The sequence below is a fragment of the Rhea americana genome, unplaced genomic scaffold, assembly GCF_003343005.1.
Source record: "Rhea americana isolate MKP2758 unplaced genomic scaffold, rheAme1 scaffold_1, whole genome shotgun sequence".
Classification (NCBI taxonomy): domain Eukaryota; kingdom Metazoa; phylum Chordata; class Aves; order Rheiformes; family Rheidae; genus Rhea; species Rhea americana.
Window position 1 is genome coordinate 13,970,837 of NW_028185038.1, and position 12,838 is coordinate 13,983,674.

General features: G+C 38.2%; 1 protein-coding gene across 3 annotated transcripts in view; it reads left to right on the top strand.

Annotated features, from left to right (window-relative positions):
- The window catches only part of USP6NL (USP6 N-terminal like), a 111,676-nt gene that overhangs the window by 16,231 nt on the left and 82,607 nt on the right, over nucleotides 1-12,838 (top strand). The window contains exon 1 of one of the 3 annotated variants that reach the window (XM_085299400.1): nucleotides 4,338-4,399. The exons of 1 other annotated variant lie outside the window; for it this stretch is intronic. In XM_085299400.1, coding sequence (XP_085155526.1) covers nucleotides 4,372-4,399 — 28 coding nt within the window. In that variant the 5' untranslated portion in view covers nucleotides 4,338-4,371. Of the gene's footprint in view, nucleotides 1-4,337; nucleotides 4,400-4,998; nucleotides 5,072-12,838 lie in introns of those variants that run through there. One more of the 3 variants, XM_085299383.1, reaches the window with a different exon arrangement.

Below are 12,838 nucleotides of genomic sequence, written 5' to 3' on the forward strand. Positions count from 1 at the left end.
GTTTCCCAGCAAAGGCTGCCAGAATTGCAGGTGTAATTTCCTGAGGACATCAGTTTTTCTTCTATCTCTGTCATCATCCCTTTTAATGCATTGCTGTACAAGAACAGTCTGTGGAAAATACTGAGAATCAGAATTTAAATTTGAGAGATTTATGGAGCGCTTCAGTTATTGCTGTGGAACTCCAGAATTCTGCTTTTCCAGCTATAGTGGATTATTTAAAATTTAATGAAAGGAAACTGTAGGCTTTATTTCACCGATTGGAAAATTAATTCAAAATACTAARGAGAAAAGGTAGATGACCTACTTTACAGCTACTTCTAATAGTAGTTTGTACCATGATGTATTGCCTCTCTCAGAGCTCAATGGCTGTTTATTTTGAGGTATTTCTTTGAAGACCAAATGTGACAACAAAAGTTAGAGAGGACTATTTTACAATAAAATGTTTCTATTGATACTTCCCCCGCCCCCCTGTAAGCCAATGGCTTCATTGCTAGCTACACTGTTTCTGAATTTATCTTTCTTTTGCAGGGAATGGTATAGTATTTATTGTGAACTTGCTACGCAAATGTTTCTACAATACGCTGTTCCTCGTATTTCACATTTAAAGAGTCTTTTCCAAAGTCACGTGCCTTACCTGTGTTTCCTTAATCCTTTAAATCTAATACAACGTTGAAAACATTTTCCTGCTTGAAAAATACTTAATGCTCCTGGTAAGAATATCTGCTTCATTTTCTGAGTGAAAATCCCCTTTGCTAAGGCGGGAGGGGAGCCGAAGCGGTGCTGCTATGTGTGGTTTCTGAAACTGTAGCTTTTAAGTCAAACGTTTAAATTGGTCATTAAGAACAGCTGCCTTTGCTGTTGCTGGTACTTGACTTTTTATAGCCCTTGTTATGAATAGTCCTACTGACTTTGTAACGTATTTAAGGTCTGTCTGCATTTTATGGATGTAGAAGGAAGAGGCCAAAGAGCAGGTGGAACCCTGCTCTCGTAAACCCCCTTCTACTGCTCGTAGCATCCGTCTCTGCGCTTTCACAGAGCTAAACAAATATCACAAGGAGTCTTTCATACGTGATACTGCACTTACCTGCTTTCTGGATCGTAACGGCAAGACGTGCAGCTTAATCCTACTTCCCTCGAAACCCTTTGAATTCCCTCAGATCTGTGGCTGATGTCTTGCTGTGGTCCCTTTCCCTGAATTTCGCTTTGGCCAGTGCATCCTGGGCTTTCTGTTTCTCTGGGTTTGTCAGGTCTTAAGCTTGGTGTCCTAACCATTTTTGCAGTGTAGTAGGTAGGAAAAAGAACATTAATTCTGCTCTCTTTTTTGGGGGAGCGTAAGGTAAAATTATGAAGCTATATCAGCCAAGGTTTGTGCAGAACTGTAATAGAGCCCAGATGTGGCCTGAATTCTAGCTGGAAGAAGAATGTCACAATAACTTTGCATCTAAAAGAAAAATAACTAGAAAGGCTTGAGGACATTCATTCATGTGAACAATAAGCCTGTACATTTTTTTTAATAGTTTGTATGTCTTAGTTTCTGTAAATGAGGGCACAACAAGCAGGTGCTTTTTTGGGGTAGCTGTGATGATGCCTGAGATTACTCTAATGAGGGTTCTTTTTGTAACATTATGGGATATATAAATGTTTCAGATCATAAGAGGAATAGGGAGAAAATATTGCTGAGATTTTCTGAAACTTGAATTCTGATATTTTTGCTTGTTTGCTTGCAAGTGGTATCTGACAAATATTCCACTGAACCATAGTTTTGCAGTGTCTTTTGTGCTGTGTATTGCCTCCTGGCAATAAACTTTATGAAAAATAACTGCTTTCAAAGGCTAGCTAATTGTAATTACGCTAATGGAAGCAGYCTTGGTTTTGAGTGATGACAGTTGACTAGTCAGAAGTTATTTGTTTTGTTATGGTTTGGAGAGCTCAAAAGCTACGTGGAATAATCTGTAAAATCCCTCAGTGGTTAACTGTTCCTTCTCATACCAACTTGTTTCATTGAGCCAATAACCTATGTGTGTTTTCTSTGGTCTCTCCACCCTTGAATTTAAGAAAAGCAAAATGCAACAACACCACGAAGTGCATATCCTTTAGGTAAATAGCTAAACTCACGTGGTGCGTGTGGAATTACTTCTTGAACAGAATCCTGTCAAAGTGTTGCACTTCTAGAGATAATACCCTCTGTGTCTTCCTAATTTGTACCTTGTGCRTCTGTGTCAAAATTGCTGTGAGCTCTTGGTCGGTGAATATCCTCGCTCACTGCTTGTGTTTTGTTAGAGTGTGGTCTGGAAGTGGGCAGTTGTAGTGACAGGTTACCTTGAAATATCTGTTTATTTTCATGATTCAAAGGTGAGCAAGTGTAAGCTGTAACCATGTTACCACTCTCAAATGAAAGACGAAGATGTTTGATTTGGTTAGTTGGTTGGATTTTGTTGTTTGAAGTTTTTTTTTTTTCTTTTTTTTCCCTGTAGTAAAAATGATAAAACCTAGGGAACTCCCTTTTAAAGCAGGAGTTATGTTTAGTGTTATTGCCTTGGTAGGTGTATGAATGGAGTTGAGGAAAATGAAATAGCAGCCATGAAACTTGCTCTTTGGTTCCTCAAAAGTTGAGAGATTTATCTGATTTTTTTTTATGTTGTTTATCAAGAACAGAATGGCCCTGCTTCAGACTTGTACTCTTCTCCCTTTATGTGCTCTTTGCAAATGGTGTTCAGTGAAGACAGTTTCCTAAGATCACTTTTAAAGCTTTTTTTTTTTTTTTTCCTTTTTTTTCCCCTTCTCTCCCTAGAGTAGCATTTTTCTAATGAACAAGAGGGAGAAGCTACATTATGCCTTTGCAGGTTGTTGCATGCCAAGGGAGGCAGGTGTAAATGGAAACGCTTTCTAGTTCTGAAGTTTTTGTGCATCTCCCTCCAGAGCTCAGAGCAGGCTTCAGCTATTTCAAATATTCTTACTGCTGGTAAAGAGAGGTTTACTGTTATCACTGTAGTCTTTGTCCTACCTTACTACTTTCCGTTTTTTTATGGCCTTTTATATAAAAATGTTAAGATAAAAAAGTTTAGTAGTGCTGTAAAAATAGAGTTTTTCTGTGAGCCATAAACCTAGTCAACTTTTACAGTAAACTTCCAATGCAGTTAAGCTGTAAATAGTGATGTTCCTTAGAATTGTATCTTTAACTTGAAGGTAGCATGTTTGACATCCCAACTTAAAGAAAACAAGCATGCATTGTGGAAAGGTGATGGTGGAAGGGTTCTTAGAGCAGGAATTTGGGTATCCAAATAATTAACAAGTGAAGAGCTTTACCAGACAAGCCCGTATTCTGCATCTTAAATGTTGTGAGTTTATAGTTGGGGGGGGGAGGGGAGATTACAGAAAATTATATTACATTTTTAATAACTTTTTTCTTAATATTAAGTCACTTGCTTGAAACCTGGAATTTAAAATTATGTACAGGAGTTGGAAATTACTGTTAATATAGACAGTTATGAGCTCAATTTCAAACAGCTTGAGGAAGCCTTTTTCAGGAAGAGATAAAGTACAGTTGCACAGTAATAATCTCTCAGCTTCCTATTGAGTAGATACTTGAATATTTGCTGGGTGGGAGAAGAAATCAGACAGCTTGTCAGTGGTAATTATTTCAGTCATCTCTGTTTTGCCAAACCAAATATAATCGTACTCTGGAATATTATTACTTCTGGCAGAGGTGGATTAACAGGCAGAGCAGAAAGGAGACTAGTATAATCAAGCAGTTTGTTGTGCCCACACCGTCCGCATTTCGAGAGACCGACGTGCATGTGAATGAGCACGCCAGCAAATCGAAAACCGAAATGCTTGTGATGTGCAGCTGGAAATGGAAAGAGCTGAGCTCTCTCCCCCCATCTAGCACTTAAGTAACGGGAACAGAAGGTCTGAAGGCCAGAGAGCGTGTCTTGCTGTGCCTCGGTCACAGCCTGCGGTTTGCTCTAATGTTATGGTTTTCCTGGAAATTGTAGTTGGCTTCCTAAATTGCTCTCTTTGTGTTGACGAGGCCTCGCGATCCTTTGTAGGAATTTGGTTTTCAAAAGCGTTCGCAGAAGCTCTTCGGAGCTGGCAGTTATTTAACACAACTGTATAAAACACGATTTCGCATGGCTTCTTTTTGTTAGCTGCGTAGCCTACCCTGACAGAAGGCATTTCTGAAGCGTCTTTGTACGTCTTCRAGTGGCATTAAAAATGTGGGGCACATCCTGCAATTTATTTGTGAAAATTACCTGCCAGAGGTGRTGATAATACCTGAGTTGAAACTGTTCCCTGCGCCTCCGGCGGCGAGCGAGAGAAGAACGCCTGAAATGCTCCGAGGATTTCCGGCATCCGTCCCGAGGTGTAAGAATGCCAGGCACGTCCAGGAGTGTCAGAGGTGCGTGTTCGAGGGGGAGGAAAAGCAGTGAATGCCTCTTCTTAGCAGGTGCTTGCGTATGCCTGATGGAGTGGAGCAGGCTGGATTTATTTGGAGTTCTGTTAGTTGCTTTGACAGTCGCTCTGCTCTGCACCAGTAGCTCTCTTACAACATTACAGGAAAATTCATCCGTTGATACATGCTTTAAAATAAGGTGCAGACATGCTTCTTTCGTACTAAGCCCAGGGGATTATGTTGTTTCCATCAGCTTGCACTTCAAGAGGTGTTTTCTTCAGTCACTGTGGTGCAAATGTTTCCTTTAAACTTTACCTAGAGAAATCCCTGTGCATTCTCCTCAGTAAATAATTTGAAAAGGTTCTGTAGAAATACACTTAGGACTGCTTGCATTTTTTTTTGTCTCCATGTGCTGAAGTCACTTTAAATCCTTCACTCCAGCCTGCAGAGTCGMCAGGCAGAAACCTTTCTCTGAAAGGTAGAGGAGTAGGTCTTGCATCGGTTTTGCTTGAGCGTACTGAAGGCAGCCATGTAAAAACGTGCAGCGATGAAACCTGTTGGCATTTGCRAGGAGTGCCTGGTCCCTTTGCTCTTGCTAAGGAGCAATGATTCAAGTGCTGCAGATTGTAAAGAATCTGGTGTCGCCAGCAAGACGGAGAGCAGATGCCGCTGAGAAAGGTAAGCGCAACGCTAGGGTGAATTCAGTCTTCAGTGATTTKCTGTAAATCGGATATATTTTGTAGTTTGATCAGAGCTCAGTTAAATGTCTACTTGATACTTAATGTTCTGTGGTGCATACAGCTACCATAATTGGGCTTTGAGCTATATTAAGCTCAATTATTATTATTTTGCCACTGTAGCTTTCTTGAAGAGAATCCTGATGACATTTATTATGCTGAAGGTGGAGTTTGTCAGCATTTGTAACTGCTGCGATCATTCTAAAGATCTTTTCTTTCCTTTTCTGTGTTAAAAAGTTTTTTTTTTTTGGTCCGGGTAGCTGAGACTGTGAAAGTAGCATCCATATGCTGTATAATCCCATCAGAATAGTGTTTTGAATCTTTAAGTATTCTGAATGAGAGTAAGAGTAAAAACAGGCTCCTTCAGTACTTATGGAAATGAGAGAGACTGAAAATACACAGCTGCACTGCTCTTTGGGTTTTACAATTAGATTATTTCTAGATTACAACTAACTTCCAAATCTGAAATGGCTCTTGCATGTGTACAAAACAGTTGAAATCCTCAGTCATTGTTTGAAATTAATTGACGGTAAATGCTTTCCTTGCTCTCTTCCGACTGTTAAATGTTTGTTGTATTTTCTTCTCTAAAGTAGTGCCCTCGCTTGTGGTATCTGGCATACTTATCCCATTAGGAATTTATTGAACACTTTTTTTTTCCCCCACAGTTCATTTTAACTTTTAAATATCTTCTGTTGCTGAATATGTAGTTTGTAGGGGAATAAAATAATTTTTTAAGCTTTTCTAAAAATTGCATTTGTTTCTTACTGGAATTCATTYCTTGGGACCACTTTCTTTTGTATTGAATAGGTCATGAATAATTTAGGAGCTATAGCATCTGTGCCTGCCTGCTGCTGCGTCGGTGTTCTGTTCTCCCCTTACGTGTAAGCTGYGGCAAAAGGCCGGTACCTTTATTTTCAGTCGCTCATCTAATAATGCCAGGCTGCTGTAATTCTGCTGAATTAATTAACAAAACGCCCCTGTGGAAACAAGGGGAGCGAAGGTAGAATTGGGCTCCACTTTTATCCTCCTGTTTTGAAGAGGCAGGCATTTCGTCAAACCGAGCTTCCTTAGATTTTTGTGGTGATGTGGTCGAACATCCCACCCAGCAGTTTTGTTGCATAATTTCATCAGAGTGAATTTCTTGATTTCAGTTCTCTGTGCATTCTCCTTTTTTGATTTGTGCGCTTATGCTCCGCTTACTACGCAGAAGAGTTAAGGTGAGGGGCAGTAGTTCTGCTTGCGTGTTTTGAGTGTGGCTAGCTAACGAGGCTTGACTTTTATAGAATTAGGACTGATTTTAAGAGAGAACCTATCCCAAATCTATAAAAAGATCTATTTATTATTGAAAATGATTCAACTGAATTGGAACTGAAAGCTGGAAAAACATAAGGAAATACTTGTTTTCTCAGCTCTGAAGCTTTGAGGTTTTTTTTTGTTTTGTTTTGTTTCTCTCTCTCGTTACAAGACGAATTCTTGGTTATCGTTCAGCTGATGTTCTCAAGCTGCTGCTAAAGGAACTAATTAGATGTTAATTCTCCTAGAATTTGGTAGTACAGTTTTTATGAGCAATGTTAAAGTCTTGGCATTTTGTAAATGTTTTCTTCAGAATGTTCTSAAATTTTTGAAAGATGCAAAATGCTGACAGACTTCTGGGATAAATACAGCAATCTGAGTAGGCATTAGTTTTATTTCGCTGCGTGCAACACAAGGCGTCTGGTGTGTGTGAAGGACTGTATTCTACAGAAATGACTCATTCTCATTTTTGTTTTCAGTAAATGGAAAAATGTATTTGTAAAGGAAAGCTGCTGGGAAGCCCAGTGTGAGCGTGGGGTGATTTCACTGAGGCGTGATGGATGATATGTAAAGTGTTTACCAACGTGCTTTCAAATTGTTGGTAAATGTTAAAGGTTTTCAATCTCATTCTTCAGGTGCATCCTCTTCTGCCCTTTAAAAAGCATGCTTATCATGAGAAGTGATTTATTGAGTAAGAGTCTGAAGTTCGTTGTTCTTGCCATKTGCAAATAAAACTCAGTGAAAAATCTCTATCCCTTATTGTGAAAATGAGGAACTCGAGGAACTGAAATTGGAAATGTCTGAGCAGATGTTCCAGAAGTGAGCGCCGCACGCGGGCAGCGGAGGAGAGTGCGTCCTGCAGCGGGCGCTTAACTCGCACTCGGAGCAACAGGTTGCAAAATAAATACGGTATTAATTGCATATTTCACGTGTCGCACCTGATTTGAACGTTTCCTSTTTAAAACTGAATGAACGTCTGCCACAACACTGTAGTTTTTGTAAATACTGCATGGGAGTGGTGGGGGAGAGGGAAGGAGTTCCCCCTCCCTCCAGTTTCCCCAAAGCTTATTTTCTTGCCGAGGCCTAGAAATGCAGTTCCTAGTCAAGAGCGTGTTTCTGACATCCATGGTTCGGTAGCAGAAGCTTGTTATAAGGCCTTGGGGAAGCACGGCTGCAATAGAGAAGAAAATCTGATCCTTGTGAAGGAAGTCTTGCAGAATGTTACTTAGAGAAGAACCAATTCTTAACGTTTTGTGAGCCGCGATGGGGGTTTTGATGGGGTGGTCGGACACCTCGCCGCAGCCGCTCGGCCCRGTTGTTTGTTGTTAACGTAGGCCACAGTCAGCTTTCTTTCTGGCTGTGACTCGTGCTGCTAGTCACATTAGATTTTGTTTTTTGTATCGTGAGAGCGTGACTAAAACAAAAGATTTACAAATACAATATAAATCCTGCAACTAGTTAAGCAGTGTGAGCGTAAGCGCCCGTCCTGTCTCCCAGTTGCCCTTTTTTCGGTTATGGTTTTGTCTGCAGTCTTTGTGTTTTGAGCAGCCTGATATCAGAAAATTCTTCTATAGCTCTCTCTCTCTCTCTCTCTTTTTTTTTTTTTTGCCTTGTGATGCATGCCGTGAATTAAATAAGTTTTCTAATGTCTAATTTAATGTTTTCATACTTTTTACCATGGTGTTCTGCTTAAAACCTGAATCCCGAGGTGGAAAAAAAAAGGGGAGGGGGAAGAAAAGAGACAAAGAATTGCTACCATCTTCCATGATCTTTCAACGAAATGTGGTGGTGGGTGTTTTTTAAGCAGTGTTTCAAACCTTTACTGCATTTATATAATGTTAAGTCAATTAAAGATGAAATTACCTCTATACGTTCTGTAATGAGTATAAAGTGTCACACCTAGAGTTGTGAAGAAGGCGAGAAGACTTAAAAATCACTATTAATTCATTAAACTTGACTTTCTTAAACAATTTATAACTGTGAGAGACTAGCTTTGGATCAAGTCCTAAATTATGCCACTATAAAAAAAATCTCTTCATAAACATTCTAATTCTAGGCCAGGTTTTTCACAAGATCTGAAATGTTTCTGAATTTTTTAAAAATAGTTCTAACGTTATTTCTCCTAGAGAAACCCTTGTAGATTATGACTCTATTAATAATTTTCCTTTTTCCATCRCTGAAGTTCTGGGTTGAAACCTGAGTTGTCAAAATAATAATGAAATATTCTTGCTAATCTCTTTTGCACTCCTTCCTTTTAGAAAAGKCCACAGCAAAGCATAATTGGCAACATCACTTTGATGTTAGAATATGAAAAGGATGTTGTGTCAAAATACTTATGACTTATAAGGCTAGACAACTAAACTCAAAATCATAGCATTACAAAGGCGTGCAGTGTTTGAGTGCAAGAGATGTCTTAATACCCAAGAGAAAATTATTTGACTTTTTTACAGATTGCAAGAAAGAACTTATATTTGGTTGCTGCAGTGTTTGTGCCATAAGTCAAAGACTTTGAAGAAACCCCTGTATTTCTTTGGGCATTTTACTGTATCTCAGCTGTTGATATTTCAAACAAAACCTACGAATATCTTCAGTTTTAGAGAGAAATTTCATTCTGGAAATGTGGGCCTATAAGATGCATAAAAGTTGCGCCAAAGATAGTCATGTTTAGACCTGCCAATAAATAACTCATACTTCAGAAGTTGCTGCCTGAATTCACTTGGAGATGGTATTATGGTAGAATCCTATATTGCAGATATACAGACTTGGCAGGAAATCTGCAGTCTTTCTGTTGGTCCGTTTTCCTTTGGAGAATATGGAATAGCTTGTTGGGAGGGTGAGGGGGAAGCTCCTACAGGTGGTATGCATGATATTTTCTTGTTAACCTTTGGTGATGGTGTAGGAGAAGTATAATGAAACGTTACCTCAAGGTAACTAGTGAAACAGCGGAAACTCTCTTGATAACCTTCTGTATTTTTCTGTTTGTCATAATATCCTTGATGCACAAGAACACTGAGAGTTTTTTCTTTTCTTGGGCTTYGGGGTTAAATGATTTCTTTTTTCCTTCCTTCTATTCTTCACAAAGCATTATATGCTTTTTCTTCCCTTTCTATTTCTTAGTTAGTGCTTCTTTTTATTTAGGATTTTATTCTTAACTTGCCTATTTCGTATTTGGGGTAATGCGTTGTAATAGTGTGTGTGTTTTTTATTTTTCTCTTATGAATTTGCCTCACTGCTTTAGGATTTCCCTTCTTTTAAGTACTCTGCAATGAACACTATAGGAAATATCTGTTTAAAAAACAAAAAACCCAAACTCTGGACATCCCGATTTTTTGCAYTGGAATCTTGTGGAGCAGTTCTGTTTACCAGAGCAGTTTGCTTTCAAGTAATATTCCATAGGGGTGCACAGGAGCTGTACTGCTTCGATGCAGTATGTGTCCGAAAGGTTAAATTCTTGAGAAATTTCTGGGACAAATACTTGTCTGTCATTGCCCAACGTCTGTTTGGTGCCAAGATTGACCAGATGGTCAAGGTTTTGGTGTACATCGTAGGCCATTGTAAATTTTTTATGATTCTTCTTCAAATCCAAGAGATAAAAGACCCGATTACATTTAATTTAAAAGAGAATCACTTCTTTTCATGACCTTTGGGTCGGTCCCACAAAGGACTGTTGTATGTAATAACTTGTATAACTGTAATGATAACTGATACATTATTAATTTGAACAAATGACAGCATGAAAGCACACTTTCTGGTACAAACCAACAAGCAGCAACCTGTTTTTTGAAGAAAACTTTCTTGTACCTCTTTCYCCTGTGCCAGAAACAAAATATTAAATGAACCAGTTATAATTTCTAAGATTAGATTTCTTCAAGAATATAAAAAATACTGTTTTTTCACCTGTCTCTCTTCAGCGCCAACTTCTTATATCTTTTTTTTTTTTTTTGTAGTCTTGATCTTGCACCTTTCTTCGTAGGCTTGTCATCTGTGATGTTCCAGTGGGCTTCATGCCCTTGACAGTACACAAAAGCTTTTACACATAAATAAAACAAAAGTAACAGCAAGATTGTGGATAGTATCTTGAGACTACTTCTTATTAAATTTGTTAATGAAACCCAAATAGTGTTCTACATAAAAAGGGTAGATGGGGATGGTTTCTTCTTTTTTTTTTTTTTAAAAAAAAACATCAGGTAGAATTCGCATATTTTTAAACATTTTTCTTTCCCCATGGATCTGCTTTAACAATCCTTCCAGTTCCTATGGTTTCATTATACAAAGAGTCTTTCTCAATCTTTTGTTTGAAAAATGAACACTTCTCATGTCCTCCAGTATCTTCTGACTGACAAAAACCTGAAAGGACCTTAAGAGAAACCTGAGATGCTTCAGACCATATCTAAGGAATATAAAATAAATCTTCTCATTTAATTGTAATATTAAGCTCCTAAAAGAGCTGATGTGAAAAATTGACCATATGTAAAGAATAGAAGAGACTACGATAACATAGTATGGCGCCTTCCCTTGAGAGAAACTTTTGGGAATAGCAGTTCCTCCATCAAACTTCTAACCTGTAGTTGACCTTACATCCAGTGGTAACCCAGCTGATGTGAGTATAGATGGAAATTGAGTAGTCACAGGCCTCATATTGTTGAGAAAATGTTGTAATTCAGGATGAATCTAATTGAGTAATGCCGGATAGAACTAGAGATCATCTACGCTTATTTTCTAATTATTATGGTTTTTAGAGGTAGCATGGATGAGAAGGAAGAGAATCTCTATAATCTGTACAAGAGAACTGTAAAGCCAGAAGGTAGCCTAATAGTAAATTTTATTTTGATTTTTTTAATAAAAAAGAATGTGGCAATCTGTTTAATGACCAGATAACCATTTTTGGTTTGTTTTTGTTAGCTATGAAATCTGCCTAAAGCAGTAAGGTAGCTTTTTTTTTTTTTTTTTTTCTGCAGCTCACCAATACACATATGCAACTTTGTTTGTCATAGCTCATAGCTAAAGTTCTGCCAATATGGCAAAATTTAATTCCAGCAAGCTTGCTGACATTTCTGAATTTATACTGAAGATAAGCCTTTAGGCTGTGGCTTCACAGGTAATTAATGCTGCCTAAATGGCTCCTCCTTCAGTCCCCTCATCCCTTCCTCCCCTGTGCTTCACCAGCATTTTTGTAGGCGCAGTGATATGAATTGGGAAACTCATCCAAGTTAATTTTTTTTTTTTAACTTGCTGAGTTGGTTTTAATCTTGATCAGCTTTCACAATCTGGTTTCCAGTGATGCTTCAAAGAGTGTGTGCCAGCTCGACGGAGGGGACGGCTTCTTCCAGCAAAAGTGCTGGCTTGTACTTGGTTAAAGAGCTCCTGAAATTTAACGTGCGTGTGCAAGAGAATGAGGGATTTCACCACAGAATGATACACGCACAAGCAAGCAGTTGTTAGTAAGAGTAGATCATTGAACAACTGGCCACACTGTGAGAGACTCATCAATAGTATTTTTATCAAAAATGTTTTATTTTTATGCTAGTGGCAGTCACACTCTTTAAATAGTGGTAACTCTTAYGAGATACGCATGCATTACCGCTTTGCAATGGCATTGCTGTCCTTCCAATTTATTTCCCTTTCATTTTATTTTAAAAAAGTTGCTTAAAATACTTCATTTTTCTCACTTATGTAGTGCCAGGTACAGTGATTTAGGAAAGGTCATAATGCTGCTTGGCTGCATGTGGCTGTTGATGACTGGCTTCAGTGGGTTGTGTGTTTGGTGTTTGATGATCAGGTATGTATCATCATTTAACAAAGTGCTTAGATGTGGTGTCTTGGGAATTGATCTATGGCTTAACGTTAATTCAGGGAGCTTGAGTTTGATTTTAGCTACAAAGGAACTGCAGAAAAATTAGGTGCTTTTTTGTGTTCTTTATTTATGCAATAATGTTAGTCAACTGAAATGAGCTAATTTACAGGAAGAAAATCACGATAAAGAAAACTTTCTCTTTCACTTTTTCATACYGTGATCTGTTATTCCAGTGTTGCTTTTTGGCCGGGAAACTCCAAACACATGAATGGTTAAGTACAGTAAATTGATTATTTAATTTAAATCTCTGCAGGCAATGTGCAAACTATGTTTTCGTGTCAGTCTTACCTTAGGCAAAGCAGGAAAATAAATATAAATTCAATTGATAATACCCCTTGTGCTTATTTAGTAGATTCTTGATTTGAAAAATAGTTTACTTCTCCTTGCTTTTGCACAGATCYTCTGATATGGTCAGTATTACCAAGTGTAAGTAAAGAGAGTGGAGACTTGAAAGCTGCAGAATAGTTGTGACTGTAAATGCGTTTTATTCGTTATCGTTTCTCTATCCTTTTTTTCACCTCTTGTCTAACTTCTTTCAAAGAGGTATTTTTTACTTTTTAC